This window comes from Microcebus murinus, chromosome 2 (genome assembly GCF_040939455.1).
Source record: "Microcebus murinus isolate Inina chromosome 2, M.murinus_Inina_mat1.0, whole genome shotgun sequence".
In the NCBI taxonomy this organism is placed as follows: Eukaryota; Metazoa; Chordata; class Mammalia; order Primates; family Cheirogaleidae; genus Microcebus; species Microcebus murinus.
In genome coordinates, this window is record NC_134105.1 from 125,479,882 (window position 1) to 125,497,841 (window position 17,960).

General features: G+C 36.9%; 1 protein-coding gene across 11 annotated transcripts in view; it reads left to right on the forward strand.

The window, feature by feature from the left end:
- The window catches only part of CEP350 (centrosomal protein 350), a 192,455-nt gene that overhangs the window by 42,488 nt on the left and 132,007 nt on the right, over window positions 1-17,960 (forward strand). For all 11 annotated transcript variants that reach the window (XM_076000426.1, XM_076000425.1, XM_076000432.1 and 8 more), the window contains 4 exons: window positions 2,241-2,354; window positions 7,246-7,359; window positions 11,487-11,633; window positions 14,562-15,247. In XM_076000426.1, coding sequence (XP_075856541.1) covers window positions 2,241-2,354; window positions 7,246-7,359; window positions 11,487-11,633; window positions 14,562-15,247 — 1,061 coding nt within the window. The remainder of the gene's footprint in view (window positions 1-2,240; window positions 2,355-7,245; window positions 7,360-11,486; window positions 11,634-14,561; window positions 15,248-17,960) is intronic.

Genomic DNA, 17,960 nt, shown 5'->3' on the forward strand with positions numbered 1-17,960 from the left:
CTTCCTTTCTCAGCCTCCCAAGTCACTTGGACTATTGGCATATGCCACCACTCCTCGGTTTTTTTGTTTGTTTTTGCAAGTTTTTTCAGTTTATTAATTCTCATGAAAAATCTACACAGTCACCATAGATAAAGTCATACAGAATCTTTACTCCTTTACTCCATGTTTTTGCCAGCAGCAATACAGGCCTTTGAAGTCCCTCTGACTCTCATCATTCTGTTTTTATGCTCACTTTGCTATTTCCATGAGGTCTTTTTTTCTTCTCATACAGGCCATGTCCTATGCTTGGTTTCATTTTTCATTGCATAATCTGAGGAATCATAAGTCATGGCAAAGCCAGTTGTCTTGCCACCACCCAAATGGGTTCTGAATCCAAATATATTAATACAAAAATGACATTGGTGTGGTTTTGTATATTTTGTCTAGTTTTTTACCGAATTTCTGTCTTTAGTACTGTTACCTTCCTGGTGTGAAGGACCTGTTTGTTTCTCCTAAAGTAGTTGGTTCATCATGAACTTCCTGGTCTGGATAGTTAGTGTGTCAGTCATGATGGCAATTGATCCTCAGGTAGTGTGGCAGAATTGCCATACTTTCTTATGGCAGGCTGTTTTGCGATAGACTGAATACAGTGTTCATAAATTTTTTCCTGATATAGATGTAGACATAATTGTGTGTCCCTTACCACAAATGTCAGGAGGAGTTAAACTTAGACTCTAGTGCCTAAGAGCTGAATAGATTATTTTCTATTAGGCATGTAATTAATTTACCAGTACATTTAATCTAACACCTGTAAATACCATTACCAGTTTTTGACTCCAGCCTATTGATTTAATTCTACAATATTTATGGATCGCAAATTCTTTGATAAGTTGAGTGGATCTTAAAATATAAATCTTTATACTATTTTGGTTATCATCCATATTCATTATTATTGTTTTACAAAATAGAATTCAAAGTTTAATGTATTTCTTAAAGAGTAGTGATAAATTTGAAGTGGAAAATCAGAATAGTAATTCCTAGGAAATAGCACATGTGTAATGTTTCTTGAGAAACTGAACAATTATATTTTGAAGACCTATTTTCCATACTTTGGGCACAATTTGCCTATATAGGCAGCAGCTTGTCCAGTTGTTTAGCAATAGGCAAAAGCAGACATGGTAGCAATTAATGCCTGTCTTCAAAGACAAGAAGAATAAATAGTATTGTCTCTGTTTTAATCTTGAGAAGAATAGTTTGTCTGTGAAATATGTAACTTAAGATTGGTATTCTTTTATCATTTAACATAGTGCTTCTTCACTTCTAATCTTTTTGAATGAATGTATATTGCTTTATCTCACTGATGCTTACTTTTCCCAAATGGTATGTGTCAACACCTTATGTGGTAGTTAATTATGCATTCGTCTTTTAAAAGCTTATAAATCCGTTCATCATTAGTTATTAGGGAAATGCAAATCAAAACCATGATGAGATATTCACTAGAGTGACTATAATAAAAAAAGACAGACAATAAGAAGTATTGATGAGGATGCAGAAAAATTGGAACCCTCATATGTTGCTGTTGAGAATGTAAAATGGTACAGCTGAACTAGTAAGTTTTTTGGCAGTTGCTCAAAAAGTTAAACATAGAATTACCATATGATCTAGCAATTCTACTCCTAGATATAATACCCAAGGGAATTGAAAGCATATCTGCACAAAAACTTGTACAAGAAAGTTCATAGCAGCATTATTAATAATGGTCAAAAAATAGAAACAACCCAAGTGTCTATGAGCTGATGAATGGATAAACAAAATGTTGATCTATTCCTACAATGGAATATCACTTGGCAATAAAAAAAATAAATCCTGATAGATGTTACATAATGGTTGAACCTTGAAAACATTATGCTAAGTGAAATAAAAAGACACAAAAGACTACATGTTATATGATTTTATTTATATGAAATGTCCAGAATAGGGAGATCCATAAATATAGAAGGTAGATTAGTAGTTGGCAGGGGGTGAAGGGGCTTATATGGAAAGTGACTGCTTATAGGTACAGGGTTTCTTTTCAGTATAATTAAATACTCTGGAGTTAGATAATGATATTACACAATTTTGTGAATATACTAAATATCGTCAAGCTGTATACTTTAAAAGAGTAAGTTTTATTGTATCTGAATTATATCTCACTTTAAAAAGGATAACAAAGCTTGTAAAGCAACTTTATAAAAATGTTCTGTATTATTGGTATACATTAGGTTTCAACCCTTCAGAGACCAAGATTCGAACACCTGATGGGAAAGTGTGGCAGGAGGCTGAGTTTCAAAACATGAGTAGACAACTGTATCGAGATTTAGCACTTCACTTTGCAGGTGAGAATAGAGCTTTTTAATGTTTTGAGTATTTTATCATGTATGTGATCTAATTTATAATATTTAAACATAAAATTGTCATCAAAGTAATGATATTAAGTTGTGGTGGTTTGAGTCATAGGCTCTTTTAGCCTCTAGGCTCTGCTCCAGGGTTAAAATTAGACTACATGGCTAATGAGACAGAAACTAGGCAATTTTTTTTTTTTTTTTTAAGACAGAGTCTTACTCTGTTTTCCTGGCTAGAGTTCTGTGGTGTCAGCCTAGCTCACAGCAACCTTTAATTCCTGGGCTCAAGCAATCCTCCTGCCTCAGCCTCCCGAGTAGCTGGGACTACAGGCATGCGCCACCATGTCCGGCTAATTTTTTCTATTTTTGGTAGAGACAGGATCTCGCTCTTGCTCAGGTTGGTCTCGAACTCCTGAGCTCAAATGCTCTGTCCTCCTTGGCCTCCCAGAGTGCTAGGATTACAGGCGTGAGCCACCAGGCCCAGCCTGAAGCTAGGCAATTTTTAAATTGGGGGAATTTCAGAGTCAGTACTGCCTGATTTGAAGGAACCATAGTAGATAGTCCAGTTGATGTTTACTTCTGCTAGGCCTCTGAGATCTTTTAAGTAGTGAATAATTTGGCAGGCAACAGATAAGAAGATACATGAGGTCAAGATGCTAAAAGAAAAATAAGTATTATCGAGACTGAGGACAGCCGTGTGGAGGACGGACGTGCGGTGGACAGCCTCGGTGGTTGTTGGCTCTCATTTGCATTCTGGCTCTTGAATAATGTTAATATAAGCAGTTCTCACCGTTGAGCCACCTATAATCTTCCTCCCTTCTGGATTCCGTCCTCTCAGAATTCCCCTCCATCAGAATCTTCCCTCCTGAATCCACTGCAAGAAATCTGGTGGGATTCCCAGAATCCTGTCCACCCTAGAACCCAACTCCTTTGAGAGGCTTCTCCCGGAATTCTTTCTCCCTAGAGCCTCTCCCCAAGAATCTACCTTTCATCAGAATTTGCTTCCTTTCTTAGTCTCCTCTGTCGTAATCTCTCTGTGCCATAATCCTCTCAGAAGCCCATCCCCAAATGCCCTTCCTCAGAGCCCTCGCCCTCGACTCCTTTTTCCCTGACTCGCCCTCTACTCAGGATCCACTTCACCCCAGACAGCCTCTCCAGAATCTTCCTTTCCTCAGGACCCACCACCCCTGGAATCTCCCTCCTTCAGAATCTCTCTTTCCCAGCAAATCCCAGAAAACCCATCCCTAGAATCCCCTTTCACAAAATCTTCTTCTCTCTAACCCGTCCCTCAAAATCTACCTTTTCCCAGAATTTACTTCCCTTCAGAGACTCCTCCCAAGCAACTATCTATCTCCCTTGGAATTTTCTTCCTCTTAGAATCCCCATCTCCTCAGAGCCCTCCCTCTAGAATTCCCCTCTTCAGGGTCCCTACCCTAGGATCTGTTTCTCCAGAATCCCCCAAAGCATCTGTTTACTTTCCCCAATATCACCCTCCATGCTAGGCTCCACCCCCAACTGAATTCTCCATTCCCAGCCCTCCCCAGTCCCATCTGAGGGACCCCAGCATTACCCCCTGATTCCTCCCCAGATGCCCCCCCCATTCTTCCTAGCCAAGCAGTTCCTCTCTTGGGACCAGAGGGAGCCCAGAGTTGCCTCAGTTTCTCCGGCATCACAGGGTCTGGGGTCCAAGGTTCAAAGGGTGTGGTGGCCACAGAGGGTGGAGACTGGGTGGAGACAAAACAAAACAAACAAAAAAAAGAAAAATAAGTATTATAGGAAGGGAATAATGTTAGAGAATTAGAAATAGGAGGAACCCATGGAAGATTAGAAGAGGGCAATCATACTAATAATATTACTACTTATTAAATATCTAGCATGATCTTGAGCCAAATGCTAGGTACTTCGTCTTTTGTATTTTTTACAGTACAGGAGATAGAGGCTCAAAAAATAATTTTCTTAGGGTTGGATAGAGTAAGAATATAGAAGCCGGCCAGGCGTGGTGGCTCATGCCTGTAATCCTACCACTCTGGGAGGCCAAGGCAGGAGGATCACTCAAGGTCGGGAGTTCGAAAACAAGCCTGAGCAAGAGCGAGACCCCGTCTCTACTAAAAATAGAAAGAGATTAATTGGCCAGCTAAAAGTATATAGAAAAAATTAGCTGGGCATGGTGGCGCATGCCTGTAGTCCCAGCTACTTGGAAGGCTGAGGCAGTAGGATCGCCTGAGCCAAGGAGTCTGAGGTTGCTGTGAGCTAGGCTGATGCCACAGCACTCTAGCCTGGGCAACAAGAGTGAGACTCTGTCTAAAATAAAATAAAATAAAATAAAATAAAAATAAAAAAAGTAGAAGTCAAGATTCAAAACCAACTTTTGTCTGATTCTAAAGCCTGAGGTCTTTCTTGTAAGCCCTCATAGAGATTCTGCTAGTACATTTTGTGGCATTAAGTGTCCAATCCAGCTATTATTATTAGAATATTTTATTCAGAAAATTTTTTCTCATGTGAAGAGGAAGTATAATGTAATACTTAAGAGCAAAGATTTTGGAATCAGCTTACAAGATTTCAAATTCAGGCTCTGCCAACTTATTGACTGTCTATACTAGCTGTTACATAACCTCCATTCCTTGGTTTTCTCATCTGTAAAATAGGGATAATGAAAATAAATAGGATAGTATCATTACAGACTAGTAGAATATGTCAGGTGACTCCTAAAGAGGTCTACCTATTATACTCTGCTTTCTCACTTGTTATGGGATGGACTCTGTGTTCCTAGCTAAGACTAATCTATTTGTGTTTTAGATTCTATTCTTGTGTATTTAAGGATGATACTTCAGCTCTGTATTCTTTCTTTTACGTTAAGTTTTCCGTCTCTACCAGGTCATGCTCATCAATATACTATTTGCTAACATGCTGTTACATTAGCCATCATAAAATAACCCCTCTCTTGGCCCTATTTCTCTCCAACTACTGCCTTGTTTCTGTCTTCTGTTTACAGCAAAACTGCAAAAAATTGCCTTATACTCAGTGTCTTTAATTTGTCTCCTCTCTTTCTTCTAAATCCCTTCTATTAGATGTTTGCCCTTATTTCCCTGTGAACTGGTATTATCAAGATCAGCAATGACTTCCAGATTGCTGAATGTATTATTTAAAAGCCCTTTGTCATCTTGATCTCTCAGCAGCATTTGACATGATTGGTCACTTCTTCCTTGAAACTGTTCACTTGACATTTAGGACACCATGAGTATCTGGTTTTCTTCCTAAGTCTAACTGCTCCTTTTCAGTTTTTTTCCTAATTGACTCCCTGATCTCTAAACGTTGGCATCCCCTGGCCTCAGTCCTTAGTACTTGGGCAAGCGGGTGAGGGTGCTTTCCCTCCCTCCGTCCCTCCCTCCCTCCTTCCTTCACTCCTTTTTTACCTCCTTCCCTCCCTCCTTCCTTCCTTTCTTCCCACCTCTGTTTTTTTCTTCCCCCTTCCCTTTCTTCCCTTTCACTCTCTCTGTCTCTATCCCCCCTCCCTCCACTCACTCCTTTTTTCTTTCTTTTTTTAAATTTATCTACACACACACTAGGCAAATTATCTAGTCTCATGGCTTTATGTATTCTCTGTTGATCCCTAAATTTATGTCTCTAGCCCAGACTTCCCCTGAACTCAAACACTTATATCCAACTGTTAACTCCATGTCTTCCCTTGGATCTATACTAGATCTCTAAAGCTTAGTATATCCAAAATGAAGCTAACTAACTAAATGGGGTGATGATGTACCTCTTAAACCTGTTACTCTAGTAGTCTCTCCATGTCAGTTAATTTCATCCTTCTAATTTTTCAGGCTCTAGATTTTAAGTCATTGTTGACCACTTCCCCCATTTGTCTCATACCTTATATCTAATATTGTCTGAAATATATCTAAAATATAATCACTTTCAATCACTACTTAGAACAAAGCCACCCTCAGTCTCTTGTCTGGTTTACTCCAATAGTCTCCTAATTGGTCTCCCTGTATCTGCCCTTCTTCTTATGAGTCTGTTCTCATCACAGCTGCCAGAGTACGGTTGCTAAAATTTAATTTAGATAATGTCACTCCTTTGCTCAGAATCTTTCCAAAACTTCTCATTTCACTCTTAGTAAAACCTGGAGTTCTTACAGTGGCCTGTATAGCCCTGTATGATATGGCCCTCAGCTGTGTCTCTGACCCTAGTTCCCATTCTTCTTCTTTTTGTTCACACCACTCACACCAACCTGCTTACTGTTTTATGGATACTAGGGATGCTCTTTTACTCACACTTATTTCCATTCTGCCCAGAATGCAGAACTCTACCTGTATGTTAAAGTACATTTATTCAGATCTGTAATCGAGGTTGACTTTTTGAACTTATATGTATATTCAGTATATTCTCCCATGTTGGAATTTTTAAAATTTAGTGAGTAGTAATGTATATGTAAAATACCTTGACATGTTTCACTAGCATAATCATAAAAAGGCTTAATTTTAGATTATTATATTTTTAAAAGTTTTTATGTATAAATTCTTGAATGAAATAGGAATTTGTGAAAGTACTCATCTTTGCGATTCTATAAATGCAATGATCCTGGCTTGGAAAACATTACTATTGTACTTCTCCCATTTGTGAAAATGAGGTAAATTTCTCAAAAGTTTCCTGAAAAAATATTACAAAGAATTGGAACCTAACAGTGGAGTACTGGTAATCTTTAGATTTTTCCATAGAAGGAGTTGACATTGGTAGCATGTGGGTCATAGAATGGTCTCAGTGAAGGTTTCTTTCTCTGTACTCGAATCATATACGTTATATTGATTTTCCTTACTGGAGAGAGAATGAATGAGTAGTGGGAAACATTGTATGATCTGCTATAAGTATCTCTGCTTTTCAGATGATATCTCCGTAAAAGAGAAACCTGCTGAAAAAAGTAAAGAGAGGAAAGTGGTCAAGCCAGTGCGAAAAGTCCAAAAAGTAACACAGTTATCAAGTCCAGAATGCAAAACAGGTTAGTTTTCTCAGTATCATGTCTATCCTAAAGTTACATATTACTAAAATGGAATCTCCGTGGATTTACTATGGTACCAAATGTTCACATTGTTTGGCACTTATAAAAATTCAGTACATTTTATATGTCTTTATTTTGTGTGTGTGTGTGTGCGCGCGCATGTGTGCGCCTGTGTGTGTGTTATCAAAGTACAATTGATACTGAATAAAACCGGACTATTTAGAATGTACAGTTTGGTACTTTTTCATAATTGTATACATCTGTGAAACCATTTGTTCACCATATGTTCCTTAAGATACTGAACACATCTATTACTCCCTAAATTTTTTTCTGTCATTATTTTTAATAGAAGTTAACCAGATTAAAAGTAATGATTTTTATATGATGAACTTGTAAATACAAGGGGATTGTTTATTGACTGTCACTAAGTCCCTTCATGATTCTCATAAGAGAATAAATTTTTTTAAAATTTTATTTATTTATTTTTATTTTAGCATATCATGGGGGTACAAGTGTTAAGGTTACATATATTGCTCATGCCCCCCTCCCCCCTAGAGTAAGAGCTTCAAGCGTGTCCATCCCCCAAACATTGTACATCTTACTCGTTGTGGTTGTATATACCCATCCCCTCCTCCCCCTCCCACCCTGCCAACACCCAATAAATGTTACTCCTATATGTCCACTTAGGTGTTGATCCGTTAATACCAATTTGCTGGTGAGTACATGTGGTGCTGGCTTTTCCATTCTTGAGATACTTCACTTAGTAGAATGGGTTCCAGCTCTATCCAGGAATATACAAGAGGTGCTGTGTCACCCTTGTTTCTTAAAGCTGAGTAGTACTCCATGGTAAGAGAATAAATGTTGCACATTAGAACTTCAGTAGTCCATGCCAGTAGTGTTTAGGTGGGACTCTGAATAGATGAAGATTGGAAAAAAGAGAATTCTCTAGTTCCATAGTGATTAATTAACATTTTAGCACTGATCCAGAATGCCCAGATTTATAACTAGTTTTGTTCTTTTGGTAAATGAGTTAATTTTAGTGTGCCTTCCTCTCCCCATATGTAAAATGGGAAAGCAGTAGTACTCATCTCACAGGGTTATTGTGAGAACTGAAAGAGTTAATACCTAAAGGTACTTCCTGTGGTACCTGGTACATCATAAATGCTCAAATGTTAGCTACGACTCCATTAACAATAGTAATTATTATTCCTGGCTATACTGAAGATGGCTATTTAGAATGTCATATTCATGTTAGTGAGTAATTTGGGCCAAGAGTGGAAAAAGTTGGGAACTTGTCACTTTCATTTTGGAGACATTCTAAATTCATACATTCCTTCATTAGGCAAATATTTTTGAGCACTTGGCTATATATGAGGCACTGTGCTGTATACTAAGCTTAGGCAATACAGTGGTAAGCAAGATGCACATGGCTCCTGCCTTTTTGGAACTTATTATATTGTCAGGAAAACAGTAGATAATATAGTTGCTACGAGATGTGATGAATGCTGTAGTAAGAGATCACAAGGTCTTAGGAGAATATAGAGCAAGACTGATGGGGTGCTGATTTTTGATCAGACACCTGTTTTTTTGCCATACACTATTCAGTAGAATGGCAAATAATATATTTTGTGATATCCATTGTTAACTTTGGGTGTCATAATAGAGTGACACTGGCTATATACAAAAAACAAAAAATTTATAAGAAATGAGTTATCTGGGCCGGGCGCGGTGGCTCATGCCTGTAATCCCAGCACTCTGGGAGGCCGAGGTAGGAGTTTGAGCACTTGGCTATATATGAGGCACTGTGCTGTATACTAAGCTTAGGAGGACAATACTCCTCACTCAAGGTCAGGAGTTTGAAACCAGGCTGAGCAAGAGCAAGACCCCGTGTCTACTATAAATAGAAAGAAATTAATTGGCCAACTAATATATATAGAAAAAATTAGCCGGGCATGGTGGCACATGCCTGTAGTCCCAGCTACTCAGGAGGCTGAGGCAGCAGGAGTGTGAGGTTGCTGTGAGCTAGGCTGACACCACGGCACTCACTCTAGCCTGGGCAACAGTGAGACTCTGTCTCAAAAAAAAAAAAAAAAAAAAAAGAAATGAGTTCTCTGAGTGTTGACTTATTCTTGTATTTAACAAAAGTATTTTTCATGTGGCATTATGTATACTGTTGTCAGTTTGAAATGAAGGGCAGGGACCACTAAAGCTTAAGAATACTGATCTTGGATTGTATTTATCCAGTTTTGTAGTAGGCTAATTCCCATATATGCACTGTGGCAATGACATAGACAAAGAGTTATTAAATGTGCTTAAGCTCTGTTAATAGTTTATCTAATGAAAGCCTTCTATTTCTATCAATCGTTACATAAAACTCTCACAGAAAGCCAGAATTTAGAAATAACCACTGAGCATATTCAGAAGCCAACATGTATAAATAACTACCCAGTATATTAATGGTTGCTTGTTTTTGATTCAGAAAATTAAGCCAAAGTTGCAGAGAAACCTGCTTTCTCCTTTTACTTATGAGCATAGTTTCTTATAAATAGATTGAGCCATAGACTTAAAACCCAATATTTTAGACTGTAATGTTAATGACAAGGTGCGAAAACATTTTTTCTAAAGTAAATAGCATACATTTATGATTTACTTTTTTATTATTTTCATTAAAACTATATTTCTATTTAAACTTTTAAATTTAAGCCCTTTTTAAACAAATTCTAAGTGGAATGTCTTTTATTATAAATACAATAAAATAGCATCTCAAAGGGCCAGAAAAATAGAAGAAAACCATTACCCTGTCTTAAAGTACTAGTATTACTTTGTGTATTTCTTTACATTAGTTTTAAAATCATAATAGTATGTGATGGTAATTATTGTATACATTTTTTTTGTATATGTAAAATTCATTGTTTTCTCAGCATCTTTTCATGAGAATGTTTCTGTTGTTTCTCATGAAAATTGTCATTTGTCATGGCTACACAATATTCTGGTAGAAACTATATTCAGCATTCTTCAGTATTTGTTACTTCTGATATTGTAAAAAGTGATATAGTCAACATTTTCATATATTTTTGCTTTCTTTTGGATCTTTTTCTATCATATAAATTTGTTTGTTGGATTATTTGATCAAGGGGAATGAGTACTGTTGGGGTCTACGACAGGTAGTACTATGTTTTGTTTTGTTTTATAAAAAGAAACTCTACCCACTTATATTTCAACAAGTAATGTTAAAGTAGAATGATTTTATTGTAATTTTACTAGCATTGGCTGTCAGTGTAAAAATATTTTTTTCTAATTAGGCTTAAAATTCTACTTCATTATTCTTATTGTCGTTCTATTTGTTATATTGCTTTGCATTTAGATACTTTTACATATTTCATGTTTACTTTTTATAGTTTCTATTTTATAAATAGTCTTTCATATCATTTGTTGTGTTTTGAAGTTACTATTTTGAAGTGATGTAATTTTAATTTTCTTACAGTTCAAAACTAGTAGGTAAAAATTTGTTTTTCTCCTGGTAAACAACTATATTTATTTGAAACGTGTATTTTTATGAACTTTTATAATGAGAGAAATTTCAAATGTTGATGATATTTACTTTTTAAATGTTATTTTATGCATAAAAAGTAGTATGTACTTTGGGCATATATCTGTAAAATATATTGTGAAAGTCCCTGTAACACCATCCCCTTCCAAGGTAAATCACTGTTAACTGTTTCTTTAAAATTTTTTCCCTATGCTTAGATTAAGTCATTCATTTGTCTAGGAAGCATATGTTTTTACATGTGCTATGTACTGTGTTAGTATTGGCAAACCAAACACTTATTATATGTTAAGACATATTTTTGTTCTGTCGAATTGTGTTCTTGAGGTTTCAGAAATTATTATTATTTGGTATTTTCAAAGCATTTTACATTCATTTCAGAGGTGTGGGTAAATGAAGATATAAACAAATAATTAACCAATTTAGGGAGCTTAGGGTTAAAAATACAATTATATTGTAAACCTTTGATGTTGTCATAAGTTAAGCATAAGATTAATTATAAAATCTGTATGATTGAGTAGATAACATTTCTTAGAGCTAAAATTTAAGTTTTAATTCCTGTGGAATATATATATTTTAGGTAGTAGTCGTCTGATAAGTACATCTTCTTGGCGAGATGGACAAAAATTAGTAAAGAAGATTCTGGGTCCTCCATCCAGAGTGGAGCTAAAAGAGCGAAGAACAACATCAAGTGACAGAGGTGGAAGAGAAAGAACTACTAAATCTGGTGAGTGACTATAATTAAAATTGTTGAGAAAACAATTAAAAATTGCTTATGTAAGGATTTAGAGAAGGTGAAAATACTCTTCAGAATGTGTTAAGACTTTGCTTTATAATTGTGAATGTAGCTCAAAAAAGAAGCATTCTCTTGGACTTGTCTATGGATAATCTCTGCAGTGGGTGTTATATTCATCTTTATTAAGAATCCTGTTATATTAATTACATTTATCTGTCATTGTGAATATGAAATTATTATTTTAATCAAATCGTATTAGACTTTTAGGACCTTAGGAGAATTAAGTACGGTTTGTCACATCTCAACATATACAAACAAACATGGGTAAATATTCACAAGGTTGAATTTTTCTTATTTGACAAATTAAGAAAGAGGCTCTGACAGAAGTGATTTTTCTGAAGGGTATATAGTCAGTGGATGGCAAAATTTGATGTAGGATCCAGAACTCTTTAGTTTAACCCTCAAGTCCATTGATTTTCACTTATCTAAGTATCTTGAATGCTATTTGAAATAACTAGTTACTTTTTTTATGAATGCTAATATTGGGACATGAAATATAAATACCCACATGCCAGCTTTCCCCTTCAGCAACAAAATTTGTCTCAGTTAATTTGAGCTTCTAGAATGGATTTACTAGGAAATGTAATTACTGGTATAATTTGGTATATAGAAGTCAGTATATATACACAATACTTTTTGTATTATTCTTCACTTTCATCTAGCTTGTAAATAAGCTTACAATTAAGCCACATCAAATATTTAGATGATAAAATGATTGTTTTTCTATATATTTACTTTTTTCCATCATTTACTGGAGAGTTGTAGGGGTTTAACATTTATTCAGCGAATATTTACTGAGTGCCCACTATGTAGCAGTCACTCCTCCAGTGACTTCAGAGTAAGCAAAGTAGACCAAAATCCCTGGCAATGTAGAAAAGGCATTCTAGTAGAAGGAAACATTATGTTCCTCATATGTCTCATAACTAAACTTTGTCTCTTTTCTCTGAAAATAGGATAAATACTAAAAATTTTAAAAATATTTGATGATTGGTTTTACAGATATTTTAAAAGTGTGAATATGATCATATGAGAGGCCAGCTTTAATCTTTTCTTTTCCAACAGGACATGTAAATTAAACTTTTAGAAATTTGCTGATAAATTCATCTAAATACAGTGCTATTTCTTTTTTTTCTCTCTTTTTTTTTTCTTTTTTTTAATTTTTTATTTATTTTTTAATAGGCTTAGCTCCGCTGCTGTATCTTTTTTTTTTTTTTTGAGACAGAGTCTCACTCTGTTGTCCAGGCTAGAGTGCCGTGGTGTCAGCCTAGCTCACAGCAACCTCAAACTCCTGGGCTTAAGCGATCCTTCTGCGTCAGCCTGCTGAGTAGCTGAGACTACAGGCATGCGCCACCATGCCCTGCTAATTTGTTTTTCTATATATTTTTAGTTGGCCAATTAATTTCTTTCTATTTTTTTAGTAGAGACGGGGTCTCGCTCTTGCTCAGACTGGTTTTGAACTCCTGACCTTGAGCGATCCACCCGCTTTGGCCTCCCAGAGTGCTAGGTTTATAGGCGTGAGCCACCTCTTTTTTTTTTTTTTTTTTTTTTTTTTTTTTAATAGAGACAGGGTTTTGCTGTCACCAGGCTCGTGTGTGGTGGTGTAATCATAGCTGACTGTATCCTGGAACTCCTGGCCTCAAATAGTTGTCTTGCTTCAGTTTCTCAAGTAGCTAGGACTACAGGCTAGCGCTATTACCCCTGGCTAATTTAAAAAGAAAATTTTTTTTAGAGACAGAGTTCCACTGTGTTGCCCAGGGTGGCCTCAAACTCCTGGCTTCATATGATCCTCTCGCCTTGGTCTCCCAAAGCACCGGACCTACAGCATGAGCCACCTTGCTTAGCTGCCATTTAATATAATTGTCAAATGGATCAGTGTTGTAGAATTTTCAGAAAAATTAATATTTTCAGTGCCTTGGTTATTTGGCATGTTCAGTAGATCTTTGCAAAGCTTTTAAAAATTATTTTTAAGATTCTTAATGTATTTTTAATTTCCTTAATTCTAATTATTAATCAGATGCTTTCTATTGTTGGATTTTTTTAAACAGTTTTTTTTTTTTTTGGAGACAGGGTCTTGCTCTGTTGCTCTGGGCTAGAGTGCAGTAGTGTCATCATAGCTCACAGCAACCTCAAACTCCTGGGCTCAAGCAGTCCTCCTGCCTCAGCCTCCCGAGTAGCTGGGACTATAGATGTGCACCACTACACCTGGCTAATTTTTCTATTTTTTGTAGAGACAGGGTCTTGTTCAGGCTGTTCTCGAACACCTAGTCTCAAGTGATCATACTGACTCGGCCTCCCAACCTGCTACGATTGCATACAGGTGTGAGCCATCTTGCTTGGCCTTTTAATAGGTTTTTTTTTTGAGAAGTTTTGGAAGGAGACAAGTTGTAACATTAAATATGTACATGAGATAGGAATAGTAATGTTAATATTTACATCAGCCATAAGATCTGCCCTTTTTTCAGAAATATAAAAAGATAAAAAAGAAAACTCAAGGAAGTTTAGTTTTTCAGAAGATTGAAATTCTTCTTTTACTACTACTACATTTGCTACTAAAAAGGGAGGGTTTTGGCCAGGTGTGGTGGCTCATGCCTGTAATCCCTGCACTCTGGGTGGCTGAGGTGGGAGGATTACTTGAGGCCAGGAGTTTGAGACCAGTGTGAGCAACGTAGTAAGACCCTGTCTCTACCAAAAAATAAAAAAGGGATTTTTCTTTCCTTTAAATAATGTTCTTTAGAAGATAAGGCTATAGGATATTTAAATTTGAGTTTTTAAGGTAAAGTGAAATTCTCTTCATAGTGCAATAAATCTTAGGAGTGAATATAGGATTTTAATATATCACTAACAGTTCATACTTTGCAGGGGGTCATATTGGAAGAGCAGAATCTGATACCAGGTTGGATGTTTTACATAGACATCTTCCACGAAGCTCAGAACGTTCGAAAAGTAGAGCTCGGTCTGAAAATAATATAAAAAAATTAGCTCCATCTCCTCCAGATAATAAACAGGAGGAAAATACTGCCTTAAATAAGGACTTCTTACCTGTTGAAATTCGTGGCATTCTTGATGACCTACAGCTGGATTCTACAGCACAGACTGCAAGGCAAGAGACTGGAGAGTTACAGAATCAAAAGTCTTCAGCACCAGTACAAGCTCCTAGGAGTCATAGTCCAGTGAAAAGAAAACCTGACAAAATAACAGCTAATGAAGATCCCCCTGTTATTTCCAAAAAGCGTCACTATGACACAGATGAGGTACGACAGTACATTGTTAGACAGCAGGAGGAAAGGAAGAGGAAGCAAAATGAAGAGAAGAAGGCTCAAAAGGAGGCTACTGAACAGAAGAACAAACGATTACAGGAGCTCTACCGGAAACAGAAAGAAGCTTTCACTAAAGTAAAAAATATGCCTCCTTTTGAACCATCAGGAACTAAACGACTTCAGGAAACTTATTCCAAATTGCTACTTGAAAAGACCTTGCTTGAAGAGCCATCTGAAAAGACCTTGCTTGAAGAGCCATCTCATCAACATGTTACACAGGAAACACAGGTAATAATAGTGATAAAGGGGAGAGAGGAGTAATTTATGATTAGGAAAAGCTTATTTGCTATACGATTTAAAAATATTCCGTCATTCCTAATATTTAGATATATGCTCAGATGACATTTATAATAATCATGGCATTTCATGAAATGTATTATATATGAATAGTAATGTGATAAATATGATGGAAAATAAGAGCTGAATTAAGAGTTTCTGCCAGGTGCTGTGGCTTGTGCCCAAGTTGGGAGGATTGTTTGAGGCCAAGAGCTCGAGACCAGCCTGGGTAGCATAGCAAGACTTCTGTCTCTACAAAAGAATTAAAAAAAAAAAATAGCCAGGCATCCCCTTGAGCTCAGGAGTTCAAAGCTGTAATAAGCTGTGATCATGCCACTGCACTCTAGCCTGGGGGATAGATCAAGACCCTGTCTCTAAAAAAAAAAAAAAGTTACCTACATTGACATTACTTATCTTTTTTCCTCTTGTCATTGCTATTAGTTTTATTCCTGTTTAGGACTGAGTAAATAAAATTTGACTATATTAATGAAATATAATTGACCTCTGAACAATGTGGGGGTCAGGGGCAACAATTCCCTGTGCAGTTGAAAATCCACGCATAACTTTTAACTTCTCCAAAACTTAACTACTGATAGCCAGAAGCATGGCTATTAAGACCGGAAGCCTTACTGATAACACAACGTATACAGCTTATTAACACATATTTTGTATGTTATATGTATTATATGCTGTACTCTTGCAATAAAGTAAGCTAGAGAAAAGAAAATGTTCTTGAGAAAATCATAAGGGAGAAAATATATTGATTATTCTTTTAAGTGGAAGTGGACCATCATAAAGATTTTCATTCCTATCTTCACATCAGGTGGGTTGAGAAGGGGGAGGCAAAGGAAGTGTTGGTCCTGCCATCTCAGAGGAGGTGGAAGGGGAGGCAGGCACATTCGGAGTAACTTTGTGGAAATATATTGGAGTTTCTGTCTGACTCCTTTTCATATCTCTAGAAAGTTTGTATATGGTATCAACCCTTCTTCTACTATTTGCTTCAATTTCAGTGCCTGTATCATAGAGAGGTCCATGTTGTAAAAGAAATTAAAAGCAGTCTTGAATAATCAGAACCTTTCTGCTGGATCGTCTAATGTCAGTTTTTTTTTCTGGTATTGCTGCTTCTCTGTCTTTTTCTTCATTGTCTAGCCACTAGTTTGGAAGCACTCATTTCCATCCAGTTGTCTTCTGTTAATTCCTCTGGTGTGGGTCTGTCAGCTCTTGAATTTCTCCAAGATCCGTAACTTGAAACCCTTCATTCCCCACTTTTTTCCTCCATATCCACAATCTCTTTTATGATTTTCTTGATTAGCTCTGTATAGTAAATCCTGTGAAGTTATGCACACATCTGGACACAGTTTTCTCCAGGAGAAATTTATTGTTTCAGGCTTGATGACTTTCATGACTTTTTCTGTAACAACAGTGGTATCTTCAATGGTATAATCCTTTCAGATGTTTACGATATTCTCTCTGTTAGGGTTCTCTTCCATAGCATTGACAGTCCTTTCCATAGAGTACTCTGTGTAATGACCCTTAAAGGTCTTTATTGACCCCCGATCTAGAGGCTGAATTAGAGATGTGTTTGGGGACAAATAGAATACTTTAGTACCTTCAGTGTTGAACACATGAGGTTTTTTTGGCCAGAGGCATTCTCCAATCAAAGTAACTTTAAAAGGCAGTCTCTTACTGGCAAGGTACTTCCTGACTTTAGGTGGTAGTGAGCTAGGTTCACCCCCACGGCACTTCAGCCTGGGTGACAGATTGAGACCATTTCTAGAAAAAAAAAAAAAAGTCAAGGAACAGGAAAAGCAGCTTCTGCCAACCAAGAGGCAGCAGACACCATTTAAGAAAATCATTGAGAAGAAAGGATATCTGAGAAGAAAGCATCAAAGGAACCAGTCCAGAAAAAGGGTTCTCATTGTCCAGGCCTTCTTGTTGTGCAACCACAAGACTGGTAGTTGGTGTTTATCTTTTCCCTTTTAAGGCTCTGGGGTTAGTTAACAGCTTTATAGTTATGGGCAGTCTTGATCATAAAACCCAACCCCATTTGCACTAAACAGTAGGTGCTCTGTCCCTTCCTGCCTTAAAACCTGGTGCTTGCTTCTCTTTCTTACTAATAAATGTCCCTTGTGGTATTTTTTTCTAGGTTAGGGTACTTGTCTGCATTAAAAAGCTATTCAGGCAGATATCCTTTCTTCTCAAGTGATTTTCTTAATGGTGTCCACTGCCTCTTGGTTGGCAGAAGCTGCTTCTCCTATTACTTGACTTTTTTTTTTTTTTTTTTTTCCAGAAATGGTCTCAATCTGTCACCCAGGCTGGAGTGCATTGGGGGCAATTCTAGCTCACTGCCTCCTTGAACTCCTGGGCTCAAGCAGTCCTCCCTCTTGAACCTCCCAAGTAGCTGGGACTGCAGGTGTGTACCACCATGCCCAACTAATTTAAAAATTTTTTTGTAGACACAGGGTCTCACTATGTTGTCCAGGCTCATCTTGAACTCCTAGCCTCAAGTGATCCTCTCTCCTTGGCCTCCAAAAGTGCTGGAATTACAGGCATGAGCCACCATGCCTGGCCCTATCTTTACATTTTTTAAACCAACCTTCTTTCTAAAATTATCAAACCATCCTTTGCTGACATTGTATTCTCCAGCTTTAGATCCTTCACTTAC